Raw genomic sequence first — 25,661 nt, 5'->3', positions numbered from 1 at the left:
TGGGTTCTTTTTAACAGAACCAGTTGCAGCAGGAATTAGTTATACTAAAATGCATTACTGAAGGAATGCTGGTGAAGGCCAAGTGGCAGTCTGCCTGTGTGTGTTTACTATAGATAAGAACAAAGGTATTTGTAGTGCTTAAAGGTGCTTCCTGGTCATAGAACTAAGAAGCTAGTGGTGAAATTGTAAGAGTTGTAGAATCAGTAGAGTTCAAGTTTCTTATTGTTATTAAGTCTTTGAACAAAAGACAGGGCTTTGAGCAACCTGAACTAGTGAAAGATGTCTCTGCCTATGGCAGGGGGATTGGACTAGGTGATTTTGAAGATAGCTTCTGACCAGAACCATTCTGCAATTTGAAATCTAATAACCTTTATTAACTTCGAAAAAATGAAATACAGCAGAAAAGCCAAGAATACTGAGTTTTCTCAAATACACATGTAAAAAATCATGTAGAGTTTGTCCCTGCAGGCTTAACAGATGGATTTATGGGATTGGAAATGTGCCTCCAACTGGTCAGTGGTTTCACCTTCCTCTATCTATGCTTGGTTATTCACAGGCTGATGCCAGCATTGTTGAAGACTTTAAAAAATAAGAAGGAGCTGGTTTCCAATGAGATTTACTTGCTGAGTGCTGTCACTGCTCTGCTGAAGGTTGCAGAAACGTTACCACACTTCCTTAGCCCTTATCTTCTGGATTGCTTGCTGCAGGTGAGCTAATTCCTACAGATACGTAAAGGGGGACAGGATCTGCCCAGTTCCTAGAAGAAGATACAGACATTACTTGTTTCTTTCTGAAACTGAAATAGATGCGCCAACTACGTGAAACGTCATAACATATTACTCTTCTAATCGCCTTCTTATGCAGATTACTAAGACAAACAATATAAGAGCATCTCCTACTCCTCCCTCTGATAGATTGTAGTTTGCCTGTTTGGAAAGGAAGATGAATCCTGGAGGATCACTCTATAATATCCACGATATTATCAAATGTGTTAGGGTAATTCCAGGGTTAGGGTAGTTCTGACCCCCTGCTGCTGACGTGCGTTTTTTCAGTCTGAAAAAGACAGCAAAGCTCTGTACACCAACATCTTAACATCAGGTGCTCCAAGTGCCGCAAACAGCAAAATTCCTGTCTGCCATTTGCAACAGATTATTGTAAAACAAGTTCTTGAATTGTTCTAAGTATGCCTGACTTTTTCTGGATTTCCTGACAGGTTGTCCGCTTGGAAAAGATTGTGCTCGAGTTTGGTCCTTCTTCCCAGATAAGCTTACGTGTATCATCATTGAAAACTATCCTAGCTACAAGGCTTGCTCCCCGAATACTCCTGCCTGCGGTTATGAAGTGTTACAGTGAAGTGGCAAATACCCGAAAGGTAAGGATTTATTTTTTTCATTCTTTTGCATTGTGGTTAAAAAGAATGAAAGGGAAAAAAAAAAACAAAACCCAGCAAACCAAGCAGTGCAAAATTTGATTCAACTGTCCTGGCTGTGTCCTGTCCCAGCCTCGTACCTGCCATCAGCCTACTCACTGGGGCAGCAGAGTGAGAAACAAAGGAAGTCTTAACACTTTGTGAGCACTGGTCAGTGTGTTACCAGTGTCGTTCTGGTCACAAACCTAAAACACAGCACCTTGTGAGCTGCTATGAAGAAAATTAACTCCATGCCAGCCAAACCTAGCACAGTCTTTATATTATCTCTGTTGTCTTTTGTACTGCAGTGGTGATTCAGGAAAGTTAGACCTGGGAGAAATGCACCAGTTTAATATCCTTAGCATGTTAGATTATGAATGCTTGAGAGACTGTCCATTCATAAAGGCCTTGATTTATTTGCTGGGAACACAAGTTGAGTCATAATTTTCAACCAAGAGAGACCAAACTCTTTTCAGGAATCCTAACTTAAAGCCCCAAAAAGTATAGGAAAAAGTTTTATTTTATCGACAGTATTTTAATGAGTAAATGTGTGAAGAAGTGAAATCCAATTTCCTTGTTACGTTGCTCAGTTACTGTCAGTATCACAGTTGTCTTTGCATTGCTTTGCTTTTGTTTTGGCAGAACTGCCTGGTTCCCCTTATGAACATTTTGAAGGAGCACATTGTTAGTATGGAGAAGGAGCACCTGATCTCCCATCAGTCTGAGCTGACAGCATTTTTCATGAAAGCCCTGGACTTCCGAACAGATCACGCCCAGGTGGCTTGTTTAGTGGGATGAACAGCAGCAGCTCAACCTCTACACACTAATTCTATCAGCTGTTCTTAAAAAAATATTAGTAGTTTCCATGGCATATGTGCTTGGAAATTCTGGGTGTCAAATACTCCATGTTCTGGAATTGTTCTTGGGGTAGAAAACATCGCGGTTAGGTATTTAGCCTGAAACAAACGAAAATATGCTTTGAAATCTCAAATTCTTACATTTCAAATTTGGAATTCTTTTTTCTAATTTTTCCCAGGATGATTTAGAGGAAGTTGGTAAGACAGAGACTCACATTATTGATTGTCTAATAAGTATGGTTATGAAACTTTCCGAGGCTTCTTTCAGACCCCTCTTCTTTAAGGTAAGAAGTTCAAATATAATACATCTGCATCAGCACATTTGTGTTTTCCAGTGGACAGACACAGGAAAGAGCTAATCTGCCTTCCACTTTCAGCTCTTTGATTGGTCCAAAACAGAGTCTGCCCTAAAAGACAGACTGCTGACATTCCACCGAATAGCAGACTGCATCGCAGACAAGCTCAAGGGCCTCTTCACCCTGTTTGCTGGTCATTTATTGAAGCCATTTGCTGAGACACTGAACCAGGTCAACGTTTCTAAAACTGGTAAGTTTTCAGTTACTAACTACAGAGAGGTGTTGGCAGGCTAAATTAATTGCTGAAAGAGGTTAATTATTATTATTCCTGAAGTTTAGTCTTCCAGGATTTACTTCACAGCACATACCTCATTTCTCTTTCTTCTTTCTCTCATAAATAAGGCATCTTATTCTAGTGGAACAAAAGGACATATTTCATCCATGGTTCTGGGCTGCCAGTACAAACTTGAGACCCCATGAAAATTTTCAGTGTCAGTCCCAGTGTGTTCCATGAGAATGAAATTGTGTGGGGAAAAAACTTGTTTCTGTTTGGCCTTTTTTCTTTTTTTCCTTCATTGATTTCTCCGACATGCTGCCTGGTGTATTCAGACTCCTGCTTTCCTGGCAAAAATAGGTATGAGGTTTTTGTATGGGAAACTATTTGCTCATCCTATTTGTAGTGAAGAAATTCTCCACATCCACTGGTATGGCCTGTGTCTTCCCATAGCCCGTGTCTATTCTCTTTTATCCCCAGCTGACTATGAACAGCAGTGGCAGACCTGTAGGGCATTAGCTAAAAGCCAGATAATATATTGTATCTTTATTGTTCTGAGTGATGAGTACATAATTGCTATGTAGTCATCCTTTAGCTACATTCACAAATGAGAAATGTTTCTGCCTATCTTGTGGGAAAGTTTTGGGGTTTTTTTAATGATTTTTTTTCCCCCCCTTCTCCTTGATTGACATATAGATGAAGCTTTCTTTGACTCCGAGAATAGCACAGAGAAGAGCTGTCTGCTGTTGCAGTTCACCATGAACTGTCTGCACAAGCTCTTCCTGTTTGACACCCAGAAGTTCCTGAGTAAGGAAAGAGCAGAAACCTTGATGATGCCTCTGGTTGATCAGGTATTGACAGACACAGGAAAAACAATTCAAAATCGACTTTTTTTTCCCATCTGAAAGTTTTCTTATTTTTAACTGTTTAACCTCACCTCAATCCTCTCCCTTAACAAAAAGGGAGGAATTAATTTAATGCCTTTGGGCCACAGACAACCTGTGGCCTAAAGGCAAAGCAGTATTAACTGCTTTGCCTAAGGCTCTGAATTACTGTTTTATCCTCTTTCTGAACATCTTCATTCTGTAAGGTTCATCCATGTTGTTGAGTTCTTGCAGACCAGCTGCACTCCCACTAATGCTCTTTGATGTAACTCTTGAGTATCTGAAAGCCAAAGCTAGAAGTGCTTTTGGCTGGATTTGTTTGGATGTGTTTGACAAGTTTTTTTATTCTACAGTTAGAAAATACACTTGGAGGAGATGAGAAGTTCCAGGACAGAGTGACAGCACACCTGATACCGTGCATAGCTCAGTTTGCAGTAGCAATGGCAGATGATTCTCTTTGGAAACCACTGAACTACCAGATCCTGCTGAAAACAAGGCACACCTCTCCTAAGGTTAGGAGCTGTCAGAATTCAAACTGGTTTTCTTTGTTGCATTAGAAAATGGGAACAGTGCCTCCAAAACCAGAATTGGATTAGCCAAGTCACTATTAAAATACTAGCCTAAGTTAGAATACTGATACTGTATTGGGAGTACTGTGCTACTCCCAGGCCATAGAGAGATGTGAACAAGACGGCCTTCTGCTCTTACTGTAAGCAGTCAATATTCCACATGTGGATGTCTGCTGTACTGTGTGGTTTGGGTTCTTTAAAGATTGGGTAGCTGTTGGAATAAAAGCTATTTGTGTAGGAAGAAAGAGGGGGAACTGGAAGACAGTTATCAATCAACCTTCAGACTTGTTTATTATAGGGTTGTCAAGGCTCTCCTATTTGACAAGCTGTAGCTCTTGAGGGGGAGTACTTGGGTTTTCATTGTACTGAGCTAAGTCCTTCTGATACAACGAAACAGAGTTGCATTGTAACAGGAAGTTCAAGACCATTTTATCAAACAACTTAGAGCAACATACCTGCTTCTTGCAACCTATTTTTTTCCTTTCACATTATCTTTACCCAAATGTTGAGATTTAAATTGGCTTAAAACTAGTTCCCTTCTGTAGCAGAAGCTAGTTTACAAACTTAAATCGAGAAAAAGTGGAGGCAGACGGGAGAAAACAGAGAACTATACTGTAATGTTTGTTTCCTTACAAAGATTACTGTTTTGATTTAGGTCCGATTTGCTGCTCTGCTTGCTTTGGTAGAAGTTGCACAAAAACTGAAAGAGAACTACCTGGTCCTGCTACCTGAATCCATTCCATTCTTAGCTGAGCTCATGGAAGGTAATGTTCTAAAGTGGTACTGGTGCAGACAACTGGCCTAAGACAAAAAAGAGAATAAGGGTCACTTTTCAGAGGTTCAGACAGTATGATTGCTATAGTTGCTGTAAATCTTATATATTGGTATACGGTAGGTTAAACTGCACAGGATGCAAACTGCAATAGATTGTATCCAACAATTCTGAAGTTCAGTTATGGTAGTTTCTTCAGTGTGCACATCTCCCTCGTTTCATGTTTTAGATCAGTGTTACAATAGAAATAGTTTGCCCAAGTCCTGAGTCAGTGCCAAAGTATTTTTTAATAATAATTTCATACCTGGTGTTTGAAGCCAGTTCTGGCCTCGACGAGTGATGAGGCCTTCCTAGGGTAGCTGTCTAATGGCTGTTCTACTTAATTCCTGCTTTCTTTCTTTTTCTAGATGAATGTGAAGAAGTTGAACAGCTGTGTCAGAAGACAATTCAACAACTAGAAGTCATTTTAGGAGAACCACTCCAAAGCTACTTCTAAGTTGATCTCCTCTGTTTTCAGATTTTGTCTGAATCATGTTAGCTTCGCACAGGCTAGTACTACAGGCAAAATTAGTCATACTAATTTCTATCAGAGCAAAGATCTTAACTTTTTAATAAAACATTGTAAGAATCTGGTTTTATAATTTCTGGATGGTCTTGGGACTTTCTGTATGACTTTTCCTTAACTGCTGTTTTCTTAACAGTGGGAGACTGGAGCAAGCTATAAGCAAATTCTGATAGGGCACAGAGTGACATGCAAGACACTCTGAGTTCCGCTGTGCTTGCGGTACGTAGTTGCCGTCCCTGTGGAGGGGCTGTAAGCATGGTACTCATGGCACCCATGCACTGCAATACTGAGAATCTGCTTTTCTGTCCTTTTTAGGGAAGTAAAAAGTAAAGCCATTGAGGATACTGAAAAGGAAGTTACAATAAATTAGGATTCATACAGGAGCTAAAGCTGGTTTTTTAGTCTTTAAAGACAAGCTAAGCAATAGCACTTATCTGAAGAATAAATTGCTTGCTATGTTAATGAATGTACCAAAAAATTCACCACCTGTTTTGCACCAGGAGGTGCTGGTTCCTTACATCGCTAATAAGAAAGGCACTGAGATTCTGAAGTATGGTTTAAAATGCAACTGGTAAGAACTAACACTATAAAGAAGGTACTCGTATGTCCCAGCTGGTGCTGGGAATGGGCCTCTGTTCAGGGTACAGTGTGCCATGCAGATCTCTGCAGAAAGGTTGCCCCTTTGTGGTCATTCATGCTCTTAAAGGATTTTCTTAGAAAAAAATTATTAATCATGTCTGCTGTCAAACAAAAAGGATGTTCACATGATAACTTCCTGCTCAACTCTTAGATAAAGGCAAGGACACCCAAGTGGGAGCTGCCTACCGGCTCCTCCATTACCATCAGCCAGCTAAGTTGATTGTGCAGCACAACACTGTCCTGAAGGACACACCAGCACAGCTGAGACCTACTCAGGGTAACTGGTCTGTGGATCACTAACTCCTCGATGTGGAAATGGTCCTCCAGTCAGGATCGCTATGCCACCTTGGAGACATGAGTAAGAGAATAAGCAAACCAAGACAAAAGGTAAACCAGAAAGGGATAATAGCTACGTAGCTACATTTAGAGAAAAGCAGAGTTCACAAATGTTTTTATTTATATTTTTTATACATTAAATCTGGTGATTTATTTTAAACAGTCTTTTAGAGTACATCTTATTCTTGAAATTGCTTCACTCTTTTAGCAGCTGTTAAGATAAATATGAACATCCCTCATACATGTATTGACAGCCAGGAGCAACTTTATAAGTATAAAAATTGAGACTGACATTTGTACAGAAAACTGACCGAACAGGAACAGCTTGTTTCAGTTAGTATTTTAATACCAAGACTGAAAAAGGATTCATTCTTTGTTCCACTGATGAGTATCTGAGTCTCATCTCCACTGAAACTCTGCCTGGACTACCTGGGTTCACACATTTATTTCTTCTAAATGAAACCAACAAACACCCATTTCAGTCCCTGAGCAATCTCAACTCGGTTCAGAGCCATTTCAAATCAGATAAGCTTTCAAAAACTCACACAATTGCTACCAGTGAAATAATTTTCATTTGTAACACTTTGGAAAACTAAGAGCTAGAAATGCTGCTGTATGTTTGATTTAAAACACTTACAAGCAGGAAGTGTCAGATGAGGTCCTACTCACAGCAGGCTCAGAAGATCAAATTCCTTGCCTTTTGCTAGCACTCATGGGTCAATTGTTTCCATAATCCACCTCAGTCAAGAGGTTATAGTTGCTAATATAAACTAAGTAGTAGAGTATATCTAAGAATTCTATTTTAAATTAATTATGAATGTCCCTTGTGGTGTGGATAACCATATCTTCAGATCCTACTTCAGTCTAGTTTCTGCTTCACTATATTGAATGTATGCTATCAAGGAATGCTGAGTAGTAGTTTAACTTGAACATACCGAGTGCAATTGTTAGACAAAGTATGATGCAGCATTTTCATATTCTTAGGTTTAGTAATATAGGAGATTGAGCAAACACTTACTTAGCTGGCCAGGATACTGTAGAGGATTTAATCTCGCAGTTAGCAGTTCTGGTACTCGCCTAACTCGGAGAGGTAGACACAGAAGCCTAGATAGATAAAGGCAGGCTCAGCACAAATCAGCACCTGTCTGTACTTGACAAGGAGGCACTGTCATTAGAAAAGGCTTAATTCTTTTAGTAGTGATGGCAAAATACTACCAGCTCCTCACATCTAACAACTGAATGTCTCCCATGATTTCCACTACGTTGATCTTTTCAAGTTGTTTAAAACGATGCTTGTATTCCAGAGTGTGAACGCCATTGATAGCAACTTTGAACTCGTGGGAATCACAGAAGATTACCAGCTGAAAAGCCAGAAAAGAAAGAGTGTTTTAAGCTCAGGTAAAACATGGAAAAACAACCTGATGATCTAGCCTAGACCTGGGCAAGCTTCTGTTACAAGCAATGATTCATGCAAGAGAGACATTTTAAAATAAGCGGAACTTCAATCAAATCCATAGAATCACAGAATAACTCAAGTTTGAAGAGACCCGTTAGAATCAAGTCTGACTCATTTCAATTACAGTTTGTTCTCAGCACAGGCTGAGTTCTTGCAACTATTTAAAAAGAAAGCTGTCATTAAACCCAAGTGAAATCTCTGCTCCCTATAGTCCCCTTTTAATCCTACATATTCTCAAGACATTGAAATGCAGGAATGGCAGTTTTATTTAAATCTGTATTAGTGACAAGATATTTAAGCACCACTGCTAATCCTTTTGACAAAATTACCAGTTTGATGCTATGCTTCAGTTAACCTTACCTCAAAGTATATCCCAGGACTGAAAGGGAAATCGGCAATTTCCTTTTCTTCTTCTCCCCAGCTGTCATGAAGGTACGAATTCCTTATAAAATCTTTATTTTTCATTCGGGGATTCAGATGTAATGCAATGTCCTTTGAGTCACTTGATTTCAGGTTTACCGTAAAGCTGGAAGAAATTTTTAAGTTTACCAAGGGTTTACAGACACGATGCAGTTGTCCATGCTATTTACCAAGTCCTTAGCCAATACTCAGAACAGTTTGGAAGCCAGGGCTGCGATTCACCTGAGGAATCAAGCAGGCAGTTAACATGCCTCCGTCACACAGAAAACTTGGCTAGAGGCAGTAAATGCAGGACATGACCCTGCTAGATCTGCTTCATCACTCACAGCTTTCTGTTCATTTCTCAGTAAGGAGGTGTTGAGGCAAGTGGGCCAAGTGCTGCTCCCCTATAACACGAGGAAGCAGCATTCTCACAGAACCATATGGTGCTACTTGCTCCACGATTTATTTCTTACCTTGGGCAGTGGAGTGGGAAGCCTTGTTTTACCTAAAGATTGTCTTTCTGCCAACAAACTGGTTAGACTCTAAGGAAAAGTTTGAGGATTCTCTGTACGTTTAAGAGTGGTGGGACACCATGCATACAGAGTGTTACTTTGTAGTAAGTTCTGCCCAGGCAGAATGAATACTCTCTTATCTCAGCTCTGTCGACAACACGGGTGCCTAAAGGGGAGGTCTGGAGAAGAGTGATCAGAGGGAAGAGTGATCCAAATTAAAATGAATACTTCAACATGGGGCAAAGACCCTACTGCATTTGAAGAAGAAATATTCCTCTCCCCAGATCACCTCCAGCTGCCAGGTTATTGCCCTTAGAGAAGCCTAGAATTGCTTAGTCCAAGTACAAAATAGTAAGCTGTAAAGCTCTCTTTTTCACCAAGGAAAAGGAACATCTATAACTGTGTGAACTGAATGAAAGACATTTCAATAACTTACAAACTCTATACATTTAAAAGCACAAACACAAAGAAGAACCTGCAATGCTTTAACTAAACACGCAAAAGCCTCTTCACACTTATAAGCAGTACATTCAGCATTTGAGATGAGCTAATAAGCTTTTCAAGCCAGAAGTCTGAAAACAAATGCTACTATCTAAGTATTAATTATCCTGTCCAATTTAAAGTCCGTTCAAACGTTGAGATTTCTAGTCCTTGGGTTCCAGTATAAATATGAATTCTGAGTGCTGTTCGGCTGCAGGGAAGTTATGTGCTCTGAGGAAGCAGGAGTACAATACATACACAGAGCGTAAAAAGCATGCTTCTCATTGTTTGCATTAATGGCTTCATCTTTAGGCATGTTTCCACAGAGCCTAAACCACCCTTCAAGCAAAGGGCATGCTGAAGCACAGACACTTCCTCAGCTCCATTTTGACAGTGTTGCACTCCCTTTACTCCCATCCTCCTGTAAATCATCTCTTCTTGGCAACCCGTTGTTCCTAATTTGCTATCAAAATTGTAGCTCAAACTCCCCTACCAGCTTCCATCACTGAGTTGTCGTCAGGCACTGTCATGCTTATGTGGTCCCTGAGGAGGCTGTCAAGAAATATTCAGAGAAATGCTGCAACATGCAGCATTTGAGCACACCAGCATCTCACCTTACTTGTTTTCCATCTACTTCTAGCAGTTCTCTTACTCTTGGATCTCTCTAGAATAAAAGCTGTCTTGTATGACATATGTGCTCATATGCCTCACACAAATGAAACCCTGAACAGACACACAATCTTGTGAATGACGCAGATTGAGCAGGTAAGACACTCAGGTTTTACCTTCACTTTTCAAAATGAAGCTGCTCCTTAAAGTCCTCTCTAAAGCAGTATCCTGCAGGTTCCTGAGAAACTGCACTGTAGTTTCAGATGATTCCAGATGCAAAGTTGTAAGTGAGTAAGGATATACTGAGACATGGAAAAGCCTTGTATTCATACTGAGTACTCAGTACTCATTCTCAAGAGTAGCTCAGTTAAATAGAAGAAAAATTCAGCAACACTTACCTCGTAGGGTTTTTATTCACTTCTCCTTTAATGGCAACTATGCATCCTGGACGAAGTGCTGTATCAAGTTCCTTAACATAGGGAACAGTCTGCAAGTACATCACCAGTAAAAATTTTGACTGTGACTTACTTTTATTAAATACACAAGCCGAACTTCACTACAGCACCGAATTACACTGAGATAAACATATCAATATGTTGGGAGGTTTCTTTCGAGTACCAACTTGGGTTCAAAATAAACATTATTTACAAGTACTTCTGCCATCACTAATGGTGGAAGGAGGGGGTTCGAAGGAAAAAAAAGGGGAAAAAAAGTAAGCATGAAACTCCCTGCACTAATTTAAGTTTGTATGACATAATCATTCAGATCAGACATCCTGACTTCTCCTCTCCAACATCTTCAGTTATGCTTTAAAGAGTAAGATTCAGTCCCACAGTTGCCTAAATACTAGAAGTGGGGTCACTGAGTATTCTGTCCTCCTGGCACTAGCACATAGATAATGCAAGTATTTTATTTGCCTTTTTTGTTGTTGTGTTACAAGTTATTTTAATCAAGGAAAAGGAGTGAATGGAGAAATACTTTGCTTTTTTTTTTTTTTTTTTTTTGGGTGAAGTCCACCACTTGCAAATGACAATATTACATGTTATTTGGTTTTGATAAGAAGACTGAAGAAGGCTGACTGTCAAGTGGCAAGACAAATAAAATTATGGTGCTCACTGCAACTTCACCTTCTCCATAAGTTCTATTTGTACATATTTCTGGCTTCCAACCCCTTTTCAGTCTGAGCGTGACCATTACTCCAGCCTGGATACCATCCACCTCTACAGCTTTTTGCAAAAAGATGAGCCCTCACTCTTTCTATGCTCCCTGCTATATGGGTGTGAATTCCAATCCTAAGGTGCAGTGCTGGCATCCAGCCACCTGAAGTGTATACAGGGTAAGCATGGATGTGTCAGCAAGAGGAAGATGTAGCCAGACAGGTTCCGAGACACGCACATTAACGTAAGGCCATTTGGTGCAAGATGACTGCAGAATACTTTTGTTTTGCAGGTATTCCCCGAGGAGAAAGCTAAGTGTGCTTTTTTGAAAAAAGTTTTTAATGTGATTTGGTTCTTTAAAACTTCAGGCACCTCTTTTTATTTTTCTGTTTATGGCTGCAGATGCTGTGTTTCTCTTTTGGGTTTTCTAAATGATTTAACAAATAGCTTCACTTTTACTAGCAGCAGCAAAGAGGATTACTCTCTACAAAACCTCACTGATGATCATGTCCCAGAAGATTCTTGATTCCCTTGTTTTGTGCATGCTTTTTTCATGAATAACTAAGATGTTTTTATTTCAATTTTTTTTACTCTTCACCTTTGCCACAAGTCTACACGAGAATTGTCTACTTACGAATTGGGCACCATCTGGCATTTCCCCCTGCATGAGAAAACAAACAACATTAACTAGCTTATCACATAATGGGGAGATTCATTCAACCTTTTACAAACATACATACATTTTCTGTGTTTATCTTTGTTACTCCTAGAGCTGATGGCTGAGAGCTTTGTAAAGACTGCAGAAAGAGATATTTAGATGTCATTGCTAACAACATAGAACTTTAACACAAAGTTGGTTTAGAACCATATGAGGACCCGTGCTGCTTCGAAGGGTGAAATGTTAACACAGAAAACTAGTGCTATGATAAAGTTAACCAAAGCCCTATAAACCAAGGAAAAGTCCTGAAGATCAATTGCTGTAGCCAAATTATGCCTCCAGCTTGTTTATTTCAATACAAGCCTCCATCTTCCTCCTCAGAAGAGTATATTAGAAGCAAAGACAAAAAGGAAACAATCACCTTTCTCCATTTTCCTTTCTTCCCCAAAGGATACAGCATCGGCAACCACAGACTAAAGCAACTCTGTTTTGTTTTGTTTTGTGTTTGGGACAGAAATCAACCTGCAGGACCTGCTTGCCCCCAAAGCTCTTCTGGGAGTTATGTCCTTTAAGACCAGGACTCAGCTTTGGAGTAACATCATTCTGGCAACAACCCCAAGGCCAAGTGATGAGGCCCACTAAAGTCTGTACACAGGCTTTGCAAATGATCAGTGAGTAGACATATTTTTAAAGCTTAGACCCCATTTCATTCAGGCCCAAACCTCCACTGTCTATCAACCCAGTTATTAGTCTGTTGACCTGAGTTAGACCTGACGTTTGGCAGTAAGAGACTCAAGCTTTGACCACAGAGTAGTGAAGATGCAGCAGAACAAGACTCACAATATTACACAGGAGTAGGTAGGCTGTCTTAGTGAGTGACAGGAAGAAAGGGAAAAAGGCATTCACCTTCTGTATCTCCCTGCAATTTATCATCTTCCTTTTCTGCTCTAGAAGTCTCACCCTTCCAGAGCAGAAGTATCCCTCCTTCTGAAAATACTGTTCAACTCCTCCTTGTTGATTTATTTTCTCTAGCAGAGCTGGCAGCTGAGAAAGTTTGGTTCAAGTGCAAATCAAGCCACAAAGTCTTTGAAAAAGGACCCTTCTTCTCACCTCCCAGAAATAAACATACACTCCTACTTACCACTTTGTTCAACAACTCAGTCATTTTAGCAGGAAAAACAAGGTTATACGTAAAGGAGTGCCAGCTGCGGCTGAATTTGGCATGTGTAAGCCAAGCAAGAAGTTACAGCCGTGGCCAAACTTGTCACTTAGAAGCACTGAATAGTGCGAATTCATTCTGGAGCTCCTCCAATATTTGAAAAGTCTAACGCATTCCTAGATCCAGTATTCAATCAATTCTTACACCATCTGTCATACTAACTTTGTAAGCTGTGAACTTTGTCACTCTTGCCCTTGGCTTCAAGGCTAAAACAGAGGCACAGAGATCCTCACATGAGACTCACATGTTGAAATGTAGGGGGAAGGGAGAAAAAAATGACTGGCATTAGACTGCGTAGCTGCTTTTCTTTACTTCCTTTTCACCATAAAATCCTACTCTGTAGTTTAGCAAGACAGAGAAAAGGAACTGAACAAGTCAGCTGTCAATATAACTTACGTCAAGAACAAAATCTATAGTTTTGATTTGCACTTTGCCATATATTCCAAGAGTATCAATTCTTTCAAGGCTAATTCTGTGGTTATAGAGGAGCAAGTGCTTCTTGTTTACAGCCACCTAGAGAGACCGGAAACAAAACAGGAAAATTATATTACACGTATATTACACCAGCCATGTATCAGATTATATGCATGTATCTGTTTTACACTGGTTTCGTACAGAAGCAGGGAGCGTCCTAGAAATTTCACAGCAACTAAGTTCAGCTAATCTATGATTCAGTCTCTCTTTCCATCACTACAAGATTTATTTGCCTACACTAAAATTTGCATTTCACACCTTTTGTTTCTATCACCTGATCATTTATCAATGTGGTATTACCAATGTAACAGAATCTATTACTGCAGTCTAACACAGCACGACAAATACACCTCACATATTCGCTCCAAGAGGGCTGTCCTACACTAGTCACAAAAAAGGTTTATCCTAAGATCGGCATATAAGGGAAGGGAGGAGTAGCCACTACCCATGGCAGGAAGCTACTTGGCTACTCATCCAACTTAGAGGGAAGCAATACAAATCGAAGGTCTGATTTACTTAGCAGCTCTTTAAAGAAAAACCTACAAACTTTTCTGTAGTTAGACTATACCTAGGTAACAGAAAAACCAAGGCTTCCTACTATTTATTGTAATTATACAAAATACTTCTTTTTTATTGGCTTGAACAACTGTCTAGTGATAAAGAACCAACCCAGACTCACCTGGAATTTATTCTTTAAAATCATGATGATCATCTCAAATGATTTCCCTTTTTGAAAGGGCATCTCGTAAGTGATCTCCTCCCAGCCCCATCTTTCCCCTACCAGTGTGTTGCAAACAATGCAGCCAGACCTTTTGAAGCGGGGGTTGAAATGAAACGCCACATCAGCTCGAGGCGTTATGCTGCTGCCACACTGTAAATCCACCTGGAACCTAATCATAAAAATAAGACAAGCCATATTTAGCTCAGTCTGTCAAGAAATCACCTAAAAGTTTGATACACTTGTGTTTTACTGTGGAGCCTCAAAACTGGCAGACACAATGAGTGTTGTTGGATAAGGGAAAAAAAACCCCATGTTTGTCCAACCTCTACACATTTATGAAAAGTTCTCCTATGATTTTTTGCAATGAATTGAAGTATTTAAGTATTTATGCAATGGTCATCATTCATATCATGTAAGCTCCTCATTTACTGTGTTCACCACCTTCTCTCCCACCATCTTCAGTAGAATAACCAAACAAACCTTGGGCAAACCAGGGAACAGAACCCCCATACTGGGCACATGCACTAGTTTGATGTCAAAAGGAGTTAAAAGTGTACAAAATAAACAACCTGTCTCGAGCCCATGATAACAGGAGCACAAGAGCGGATAGATCCTCAAAATGGAATGCTGTGAATACCTATTTTATGGCCAACTATTGTTCAAATGAGAACCATAACAGGATATAAGGCCAGGCAAGAACTTAGTGGTAGCTGATAGGATAAAGATATAATCTCTAGTTACCTTAGGTAATTATAACACTACAAGACAGACCTCTAAGAGGAGATTTTATATGTAAATATAAGACCACCTTGTTATAATGAGCTGGCTAAAAATCAAGAGATGCGTGATTGAGATTTCATTATGTAAAGCACAGGTAACCAGTCACTTATGTTGATATGGTTCCTCCCTTGTTAGCATTTTGTATAAAAGGCTTTACCTGTTCCCTAGAAAATATGTCAGCTGTGTTAGCTGCCTGTCATCCTCTCCTGTGCAGAACTGCAATAAAGGCAAATACCTCAACTGAGAGTGTTGATCGGCTTTTGCACACCGGCCAACTCTGCTTTAGAGACAACAGTTCATATCTACTTATCCCAGTTTAAGTTAATTCCTTCGTGAACACATTCCCTCATGAAACATCAATTTTATTAGTTTCAGATAACCCCATTAGACAGGGAGACATACGACAGGGAAAAAAACTGCCCAAGCAAAAATCAAAAAGAAAGAATCAACAGAAAGCAAAAAATCAGTTCCTCCATTAATTAATCACTTAAACCTGTATTCACTCTGATGCTATCACAAGTATTTAGGTCAATCCTTTTTTGTGCCATAATAAGTAGGACCCCTGGAAACATTTTATCCATTACATTCCTGTTCACATGGTGACACTGCAAACAGTGGTACGGTAGCCACTACCTGTCTGCATCATCAGGAACAGTCCCATGGATCTTAATCAGCTGTCCAGGAGCAAGGCCACCAAATATTGTCCCAACATATGGAATGATCTAGAAGAAGAGGGGAAAAAAGTAAATTTAAATAACATTTTGTAATGGAAGCAAAAGAAAACACAATAGTTTTAAAAATAATAATATAATAGTTATGTGGTGCCCTAGCACATTAAAAGAAACACAACTAGCATTTTATTTAAAATAAACAGTAGAAAAGCACTAAACACCCACCACAACAGGATGGAAAAACCCAGATTTTCACCTACGTAAACCAAGCTTCTCAGATAAAGTTAAAACCAACATTTCCAGCCCCCATTGCTAGCTCTCAAATGAAGGGTGGTAATATTTTATTGCCTCATTAATAGAGTATAAAAAGGATTCACTTTAAAACAGGTCATTGCCAAGGGCTGTCTATTATCAGCCCTTTGCTGGTAGAAGGAAGCACCTTCCACAACCCTTATGACCCCAGGCTATGGCAGCTGCCTTTTTGCTTGTTCTTGTTCCATTTTGGAAAACAGTGACGTGAAAAGAAGCTATGTCACAGAGTGTCTTCTTAGTAAAAACTACACGACAAATACAACAAAATACCTCATCCTAATGAGCTAAAAATTGCAAGGTGCACAGAATTAGCCCTGTTCAGGGGTCTCAGTCTTTGTGGTATCTACAGCATACAGTCTGGTTCAAAGCCGCCCCATTTTTTCCTCCAGATCAATAGCTGGAGAAGGTAACGCACACATGTTATGCTAAACTGAAATGGCAACACAGTAGGAGTTGTTAAGACACATAAGGGGACATGTCAGTTAAAACAAAAGCCCTGAACGCCCAGCACGGCTCTGGCAAAGGCTCAGACATGCTGACAGAAGCCCCTACCCTGACCACCAGCTGGTGCATCTAGCATTTCAGGGAGAGAAGGGGAGCAACTTCACAGAAAACTGTGGAAGTTCACAGGTGACTGATCTGAAAGTAAAGCTGTAAGTGTGCATGTCACCACTTGTGCCCCAGGTTGATGGAGGAAGTAAATGGTAGCAAATGCTGCATTTGCTCTGCTTAACAGACAAAAATTTCTGCCAAGGCTGGGTTGGGTTTTGGGGTTTTTGTTTTGCTTTTCTCCCCAAAAAATCCCGTATCTATGGAACAGTGTGTAAGATTCTAGGACATCTTTGAAATGAAACATCAACTGTCAACAAGAGTTCCAGTAATTTAAACACAAAAAACCGAAAAGACTGGAAATATGGCTGTTGAATGCAATATTGGACCATAAAAGGACAAGGTGAGATTTTTATTTTTTAAATATATGTACCATCATGTGAAACAGGAGTAAAGGGCATGAAGAGGAAAGCAGGATTTTCTGAATGATTCAGAACAGTACAGTAGCAAAGAAATACATTTCAGACTCAAACCTGTAATAAAGCTTGTAAGTTTTGCTTTTCATGGAACAATCACTGAAACAGTGAAATCTTCATACCCTGCCCTCCTCCATCCCTTCTAAGTTCATCTTGTGGCATCACACAGGGGACACCATCACAGAAGGGCTGAGGTTGGAAGACACCTCTGATGTCTCTAGCCCAATGCCTTGATCAAAGCAAGGTCAGACAGAACATGCTGCTCCTGGCCTTGCCGGGAGGCTGTCCTGAGGTCATCAGCACAATTTTTCCCAATTCTGCCTCCATATTCCAATCCCAAATACTCACACTTATTGCCACCTTAGGCTTTTGATCCCTAAGCACAGATTTATCCCTTTTTATTTTCCAGCCTGGTCTTGTTGCCCACCATACTCATCAGTCCCCTTGCAGCCACCCAATTTTGCTGAACTCTTACTCTCTCCCTTACACAGATTATTTGCCATAAACTCCTAATCCTCCTCTTCACACCTCCTTCCCACCAAAATCTCCATCTACCAACTTTCCTTTTGCAATTCACTCCTCCTACCTTCTAGTTAATCTCCACAGAGCTTTCACTCCTCTCCCAGCTGGGTTCTTATGAAGAAGGCTGAAGCTGTTCCCTCATCACCCCTAGCTCTATCCACTTTGCAAGCAGTGAATATATAGTGGGAACAGTTAGATTCACTGGGGGCACAGGTGTGTGTCAGTGCAAAGCTGTAATAGGTAAGAAAGTCCTGTGCTAATCTGCACTACTCTGTACTCCACATAGATACCCTACAGACTTTAATAAGAGTTCTAGCACAGAATGTTAAAAATACTATTTATTTCCTGCAGGCTCAAAGGAACTACCCTTTTAAAGATACAACAAAAAACACAGCTCCAGCCCACCCTTTTAGCCACATGCCAGTGTCAGGCCACTGTTCCAGATCATACGAATACTAGCGCTTTTCAGAGAAAGTCTCCACACTCTCTAAGCTAGACAAACAACATTCTGTCCAACCTGCTCTCTGCAACTGTTGAATTGTGTTAGCTCAAGTCTTCCCTAAAAAAACAGGATTTATTCTAAGGTAAGGTATCAACTATCGAAAAAGATTCCAAGTTTAATTGTTCAGACTCAAGTTACAAGCACAACAAAATCAAACATTTCACAAGGGCTGCAAGGCAACACCCATGTTTACAGAGCATTAGGACTGAAAACACTGCTTACCATACTTTCACTTTCAATCCAGCATGTCCTGCAAACGTGCCAGACATCCACATAAGCTGTGTATGAAAAAGGATTACCCTCCAAAGCCGACAGAACTTCCCTGCTGTTTTAGAAGTCCTGTGCATTAAGTGTCCATTTACTTACAGCACAACTTCTAAACCTCAGCTCCTAGTGCCACCTGTGACATTCTCCCTCAAATAGCAAGCAATGCAAGTAGTTCTCGGTAACACCCCTCACTGTCCAAAACAGTATAAGTAATAACTATTGACATAAAAGAGCAAAGTCCCATTTCTCAAGGGAAAATCTGTTGACATGACAGGGGAGTTACCGGGTTACTGATTGTCTTCTTCTGTCCATTCAAGGCCATCATCTTCCCTCCTCCAGTTTGAGTTTGTAAGTAAGTTCTGTGTGACCACTGCTGGAGTGTGTTTAAAGGACTCACTGGTCGGGCAGCACCGAAGGACGGATCCCTTTGAGAAAACAAACCTTTTAATTAGAAAGAAACAAAGGGACACTACATGGAGTAAAACCCTCCAAAGTACAACTTTAAACAGCACAAGAAACAATGCAAACATCTTTCCTTTCCAGTAAGTTTGCTGGAGTTTCGAAATACAAAAATTAAAGGCTTGCTTAAAGAAATAAGGCACCGCTCTAACAAGGGACAGTACATGCAGGTACACAATGTCATTAGCATCTTCCAGAGGTTATGTATACTGAGACAGAATCCCACATAAAGATCATCATTGTACAGGGGAACACTGATACCTCAGTGCCTCTCAGCTCTCCATTTGCAGCTGACTCCTGCCTGCAGACAGTGAAAAGAAACACAGTACCAAAGCAGTTTTCCCCAGACAACCAACCAACCATTTCTGCTTCCTTTAACACTTTCTGTGCTACCCCCAGATTTCCCAAGGCAGACAAGCCCTAGGGGCTGAACTTGATTTTTCCAGTTTTCTCTTACATAAAGTTAAGAAATCCTAGGCAAAGACATATGACGGAAGCAAAGGGTGCTTTATGTTTCTTCCTCCAAGACATACAATCCCTGAACTCCACAAATAACTACTTTAACTAAACGCACAGCATTAATAAGAAATGAAACAACAGTCTGTGAGCGTATCCAGCTACACTGCAATTCCTTTAGCAAATCTGCTAATGAAGTGACCAAAAGTCAGGGCCCAATTGAAACTATTAAGTTTCAATTTCTTGCACATCCTGGAGAATGCCACCAATTCAAGGTAACACGCAAACGGTGTGGTGGTGACAGGCAGACAGGAGAAGTCAAAGGTGAGAGTTCCAGCATCATTACTGGGTGACAACTGTTAGCAACATCAGAAGGGAACAAAGAAAAAAAAAGAGGAGGAATAAAAAACCTCACCACCAAATCAAATCCCCCAGGTCTATGACCTGTTCCACAGGGCCCCGGGGTTAATCTTCTGCAATGATTCAACAATCGAGCGGCCCAATGCAACATTTAGCTTATCTTGCAGGAGATTTGGGCCAGAAGGGTATTAATTCTCATACTTAAACCCAATGTCTAGAATACAATTCAGAGAACATAAGGTACCCTGTTTTGCACCTTTTATCTTCTCATGAGAGAACACTGTCAATTCACAACAGGAACATGTAAAGGCAGGCACACTTAATTGTTTTCATTTTAAAAAGGAGGAAATCAAGATCAAAGCAAACTATAATTCTACCTTTAGCATCAGAAAGTCCAATAGCAGACACAAAGAAAATGAAACCCAGACCTACAACCCTGTATCTAACAGCCTGCTCACTGACCTCCCCTGGGTGTGCCAGAGAAACCTGGATCCTGCTGAAGGAGGATCCTGGACTGCTGGTCTTGGCAGACCAGGTGGCACTATGGCAAAGCAATGGGTTGAGGTTCTGTAACATGTAACACCAAATCTTAAGTATGCAACACTATAAGTTAAGGTTTCCTGACTCTACTTTTGGAACTGACAAAGGCACATATGATTGCCTGTTATTTCACACATTGCAAAGCAGCTAAAAACCTCTTAAATTAAAAAAAACAAAACAAGAAAACAGAAAGACCAACAACCAGGTATTACACTGTCTCCACTGTGACATGCAGAAAATAGCTTTCATGAGGGTAACACGAGGCTTTATAAGTAAGGTTTTACACCATGCATGCAAGACTTCTGCAGAGAGAATAAGCGAGACACTTTTCTGGGTATTTGCAAGCGATTAAAGCACCAAACATCAGCCCCGCGCCCTCCCCATCCGGCAATAAACCCGACACGACAACATGCTGTAAGGACACAGGACTAATTCCACCGAGACACCTCGGAAACCTCAGCCCTACCGCGCCCCGAGGGAGCCCCAGCCCCGCAGATCCTCCTCCCTCCGCCGGGCCCGCCTCAGCGCCGCCGGGGAGCAGCGGCTCCCTGGGCCGGGCAGGCGCTGCCGGGGAGGGCAGCAGGGTGGGAGGTGTTGTTGCTACTTTTACGCTCCGGTTCTCCCCGGCGGGACGCTCCCTCTCTAGGCGTACAACGTACCTCCGTGCCTAGCAGCGCCCGCAGACCCCCGGCCCGCGCCTGCCCGCCGGCACCATCGCACCCGGCACCCAGCGCCCGCGCTGGCCCCTCCCAAACGCTTCCGGCCGCCTCCGACGTCACCGCGCAGGGCACGGCGTGCTGCTCGCGCCGCTCTGGGCTCCACGACACCGACAGTGTCCAGTGGCCGCGGCTGCGCCTGGGCCCGGCGGCTTCCCGCGGGCGGGGAAAGAGGCGGGCGCCCGGCTGCCCCGGGGGAGCGCCCGGTGCTGCGAGTAGGTTTGACGTGCCACGGGGGCTGCACCGACTGCCGGCCCGCGCCTGGGGGCGGCCCAGGCCCTGCCTGTAGAGCGCGGTTGGGCCCAGGCCAAGCCGTGCCACAGGACCCTCACCCGCGGCTCCGGCAACCGCCCCGTGGGCTTGGCTTGGCAAGGGCTAAAGTAACAACTTGGTCACGAAGTTCATTCAGCTCCTTAACGCTGCCACAAGCTTCCCCTGCAAACCTTTCACTTCCTCTCTGCTTCTTGTTTCTCCTGTAGGTTCCTTGTTACAGCCTATCCCATCTCTTCCTAGCAAGATAGATCACCCAGGAAGACCCCATCGCCTGGGACCAGACCCAAATGCGTTTTTCAAAGCCGACTGGATCCTTTGTTGCTCCAGTGCTGTGAAGTTTCTGAAACCTGGCAATCTTTGACCCCTCGCTCCAAAGCTGTACTTTCATCCTCCTGTTCCCTCATGGACCTAGGTGTGGTTTGGACTCTTTCTGTCTAGTAAGCACATAGGGCAATGAAGTCTCTAGTGGCTTTGCAGCTCATAATGTGTAGCAACAAGCTGCTTGGAGAAGCATTACTTAAAGCTCCCCCTGTTTATAAACTGCATGTGGGAAAAATGACTACAAAAATAAAGGTTGCAATAGAAAATGCCCACAAAATTAAATCACCATACCCTATTCAATCACAGGTATGCAATATTTCTTTGCCTTGCAGGAAGCAGAGCACATGGCTACAGCAAAATTAGAATAGTATTCAGCCACTTTTGTCACAAAGACCATTTCAATAGCTTAGCTAGATAATATCAAGTCTTCTATTCTACAATTAACCAGCACAAAAAAACCCCCAACAACATAGCAAATCATACCTACTTGCTAGAGTTCTGCTACTAGCTGTACGAGTTCTGCTTTAAGGGATACAGTAGCTTAGATCTATGAGATATAAAAGATTCCTTCACAGAAAGGTATGGCAACATTTATGAACTGCAGCCATTTGGATTAAAGAGCAGCAAAGCAGATTGCTTGGGGAAAAATACCTTAGAGTCATGCACGGTTTTGAGAGAGAACCAAGAACTATTGTCTGTAGTCAGGTGGTAGCAAAAAGCATACTTTTCAATTGTTCAACAAAATTCCACAGCACTCTTCTAAATGAGAATAAAGAAAAAGTCCTAGAGCCTGAACTACCACTTATATTTTCCTTTGAAGCTATTGTTCCAGGCATTCTAGTTTAAAGAGTAGGAAGTTTTGATAAAACCAGACTGACAGAAGGACATGAAATGCCTTCACTTCTCAGAAAGCAACCTTAAAGAAGGTTTGAAAGGACAGAAAAGATGCTGACAGGCTGGAATAAAGAAGTAGTGATACTGAAAAGAGAAGCACTACGTGGAAGTGTTTCCCAAAGAACCACAGAAAATAAAGTTTTACTACTTTACCACTACTGGCTCAGAGCTCCTCTAGTTTTGGAGAAAAAATGATCCAAAGAAATACAGTGATTTAAAGTATGCACCGGTTCTCTACTGAAGCAGAACAGCTGTTTGATTAACGTGCTGATCACCTCTTTGAAGGCAGTTTATGAAATTTGTAGGAAAATCCTTATTTCAGCCCCCAACCCTACTGAACCCCTGACAATGAGTCAGTTGGGTTACTGCTTGAGCAGCCTTGCACTACACTGCAGTTATTTTGTTCAGACTGTAATTTCCCTGCTGATTTCTTGTGGCTGCTATTTTTAGCACCATTTGCTAATGGCAGTCATGACAGCAAATAAGAAAGTCTTCCCTTATTTCCACGGTCCAAGTTCTAATTCAAGCTTTTGCTTTTAAAGCAAACTTTCCTGCCCCAAATACAAGAACTGGGAGAGGAATATAATCCCAAGACATAAGCAGCTCTATCTTATTAGATAACAGAGTCTAATCCAGCACTTTCTGTAATAGGTTACTTGTGATTTCCCGATGTTCAGATATGTTTATTTGCTTTTCTTCCTGGGCTATGTACCAAAGGCCCAAATTATGCTGATGTTAGTCTAGGGGTAGGGTTGGCTGCCCAGCAGGCAGCCTTATCTCTGATTCATACAGTACCATAACAGTTTCCTAAGTACTGCTGTTCTTTCAATGTTGGTACAAGACATCTGTGGTCTGGTAAAGACAGAACTGGCTGTACCACATCAAGCCAAAGGGTCTCATACCCACAGCCATTACAGATAGTGGCTGTAACAAGCTGCCTGGAGGAGCAGAGGGAGAACCAAGGCAAGCACACAGTACAACACCCTCAGCTTCTGACCATTAGCCAAGTAGGGCTTTCTGAGCCAGGGGCTACAACTGCACCATCTTACAGAATAAACAGACCATGAATTTCCCAATTCATTTTTAGGTCAATGACACCACTTTTGGGCCTCGACAACATGATCCATGGCAGCATGTAGTATATTTTAATGAATCACTGTCTGATTAACCCACAAGGAAAATCCTATCCAGAACCAGAAGCTTCTTCCCACTGTACATACTACTTATATTGCAATGCACCACTAGATACTAGTGCAAACCGGTGCCTACGCCTGCCCCATCTGCCCCGAAAAAGATGATTGTGCCAAAGCCTACACGTAGTGCCTCAGTCCCTATCTACCTAGGGTGATAAAAACAAGAAACATCACTATCTGTGCAAAATGAAAAACTGTGTGATGTTCTCCAAACTAGAGATAGTGGCCAAAACCAAGATCCCTAGGACTACACCTGCACACCTTAGCTACACCATCATCCTTATTGCAGTTGTCTTTGGATTTCCTTGGTGGGTCTTTGCACTTACCATCGGCTCACTCGGCCTCAGCCGTTCCTGCATTTTCGAGGGATATGAGGGCTGCAGTATCACCTCTTACCACGAGATGGCAGGTGTTTTCTGAGGGTTAGAGTGAAACAGCCTTTTAATAGCCCTTTGAGCTGGTAAACTCCGCAACTTCAGAGAAAGCAGACACAAGAGTAAATTAGGACAAAAAAACCAAACCCTAGTAAACTATTAATGGCATTGTAAATTAATTGAAGCCTGAGAATAGTAGGGGAAGCTCACATATCTTGCGCACAAACATAAAAAAAATATCCTCAATTTAGACTCAAGGTATTCTTGCTAGTGTAAAGATTTGGTGCCCCTGTCTGATTCTTATCTTGGCTCTTTCTGTTATGAAACTTTTTAGTTGTGTGAATGTGTTTTATGTCATCAACAACATGAAACTTTGGCTATTTTCAGAGACAAAAAGCACTGGATCTGAATGGTCTTTAAGGTCCCTTCAAACCCAAACCATTCTTGAATTCTATGATTCTAAATACTGGGTAATTTTGAAGCAAACTCGTAATAAAAAAAGCAGCTTCAAGTAGATATATAAAGTTGCATATCTATCTCATGATGTATGCAGATACACAGAACATTTATTATCCAAGTTGCTAACACATTTGGCCTTTTTCTGGAATTTTCTAAAAAAAAAAAAAAAAAAAAAGCAGTTGTAAATAACTAAAATTTTTAGTCAACGAAACTATTTCTGTACGTACATCAGAGGAAAGAGAAAGTTAACACCATAGACACACAGACATTACTTCTCACCAGTTATTTCTGACAGAAGCTGCTTCTTTTTCATTTCTTCTCAAATTTTAATCCTCATTTTCATAGTACTGTGAAGGCCAGTAAACGAAGCCTGAATAAACCAAACACACCAATACTCTTTCATGCTGGAATTCAAAAAGGCATCAGCAACCTTGCTGATCCCATCCTAACAGGATTTGCACTGCTCTATTTTCCTCACATTTACCACGGTAACAAATACACATTTGCCCCAAAAACCTGCCTTTGAAATCGAGAATCACCATTTTGCAAAGGTAAAATACACAGATCAAACCAATTAGTAAGTCTGCCTAGCTGTTTAGCTGCTCCCCTTCTTCCCCCAAGAAAGGGTACAGGTAAGCCTTTCCCAAGCCTTTCCTCTTTGCCATCAGTTTCTTGTAAGATGCAGTCAGTCCCAGTCCTTGGCCAAGGTACAGGCAAACAAATGCTACAGATTCCACCTTTCCAAATAAATTCTTCTTAGGGCTGCTATATTGAGCCTGTATGACCAGTAGGTCCATATTTTCTCTACCCGCCTAAGGCCAACAACCAACCAGAGTCATGAAATCAGGACTAGCTGAGCTAAGGGACTAGGAAAAGCACTTTTCAGTCAAAACAGGGAACAAGCCCAAGTCCTCATTTAGCAGCACTCTGCCCTACTGTCCAAAACTGACCCAAAACTTCAGACTTACAACATATATTGAAATTAGTTAAGAATCACTAATTGCATTTCCTTCATGGACAGAAGAACACGAGATGATGTAAAAGTTACAGAAGTAGGCTGCTCTTTACATTATTATAAATGCCATGCACTTTCTTTGATATTATTTAAACAATTCTGCTGACAAAAAAATTTCCAAATATATCTGGCCACAAGTCAACAGTGTGACCCTAAGTTAAACCACCATAAGGCAGAATTCACATTTTTTTCCACTTGCTAACAGCTTGACTCGGAACTGTGGGAGGAAGGCTG

General features: G+C 41.3%; 2 protein-coding genes across 5 annotated transcripts in view; one reads left to right on the top strand and one right to left on the bottom strand.

Annotated features, from left to right (window-relative positions):
• The window catches only part of HEATR1 (HEAT repeat containing 1), a 35,527-nt gene extending 29,822 nt beyond the window's left edge, over nt 1–5,705 (top strand). For 2 of the 3 annotated variants that reach the window (XM_030499048.1, XM_030499049.1), the window contains 9 exons: nt 557–707; nt 1,214–1,372; nt 2,051–2,188; nt 2,445–2,549; nt 2,643–2,811; nt 3,532–3,686; nt 4,073–4,231; nt 4,944–5,052; nt 5,468–5,705. In XM_030499048.1, the coding sequence (XP_030354908.1) occupies nt 557–707; nt 1,214–1,372; nt 2,051–2,188; nt 2,445–2,549; nt 2,643–2,811; nt 3,532–3,686; nt 4,073–4,231; nt 4,944–5,052; nt 5,468–5,556 (1,234 nt within the window). In that variant the 3' untranslated portion in view covers nt 5,557–5,705. The remainder of the gene's footprint in view (nt 1–556; nt 708–1,213; nt 1,373–2,050; nt 2,189–2,444; nt 2,550–2,642; nt 2,812–3,531; nt 3,687–4,072; nt 4,232–4,943; nt 5,053–5,467) is intronic. The other variant, XM_030499050.1, reaches the window with a different exon arrangement.
• Nucleotides 348–20,934, bottom strand: LGALS8 (galectin 8). Of its 2 annotated transcripts, XR_003993417.1 has the most exons (10): nt 20,842–20,934; nt 18,651–18,792; nt 15,702–15,790; nt 14,247–14,457; nt 13,490–13,606; nt 11,851–11,877; nt 10,458–10,546; nt 8,417–8,582; nt 5,004–7,961; nt 348–757 (listed from the first exon to the last, which is right to left on the bottom strand). XR_003993417.1 is itself a non-coding variant. In XM_030499051.1 (9 exons), exons 2-9 carry the CDS (start codon nt 18,690–18,692, stop codon nt 7,812–7,814), a joined length of 891 nt encoding a protein of 296 aa, XP_030354911.1. In that variant the 5' UTR covers nt 18,693–18,808; nt 20,842–20,925; the 3' UTR covers nt 6,699–7,811. The 2 variants fall into 2 exon arrangements, 1 of the variants encoding a protein (XP_030354911.1); XM_030499051.1 differs by lacking the exon at nt 348–757 and having other exon boundaries at nt 6,699–7,961; nt 18,651–18,808; nt 20,842–20,925.
• Between the last annotated feature and the right edge of the window lie 4,727 nt (nt 20,935–25,661).

This window comes from Strigops habroptila, chromosome 10 (genome assembly GCF_004027225.2).
Source record: "Strigops habroptila isolate Jane chromosome 10, bStrHab1.2.pri, whole genome shotgun sequence".
In the NCBI taxonomy this organism is placed as follows: Eukaryota; Metazoa; Chordata; class Aves; order Psittaciformes; family Psittacidae; genus Strigops; species Strigops habroptila.
The sequence above is the reverse complement of the archived record's forward strand: the minus strand, read 5'-3'. Positions and strand labels throughout refer to the sequence as shown.

What these genes read in the sequence shown, in the direction of transcription:
- LGALS8 (XM_030499051.1), bottom strand. Translation starts at nt 18,692, where the DNA reads ATGATGGCCTTGAATGGACAGAAGAAGACAATCAGTAACCCG. An exon ending in GTTCCTGATGATGCAGACAG is followed by an intron (nt 14,458 to 15,701) that starts GTAGTGGCTACC and finishes TTTTATGATTAG; the next exon opens with GTTCCAGGTGGATTTACAGT. An exon ending in TGCCAGATGGTGCCCAATTC is followed by an intron (nt 10,547 to 11,850) that starts GTAAGTAGACAA and finishes ATGTACTTGCAG; the next exon opens with ACTGTTCCCTATGTTAAGGA.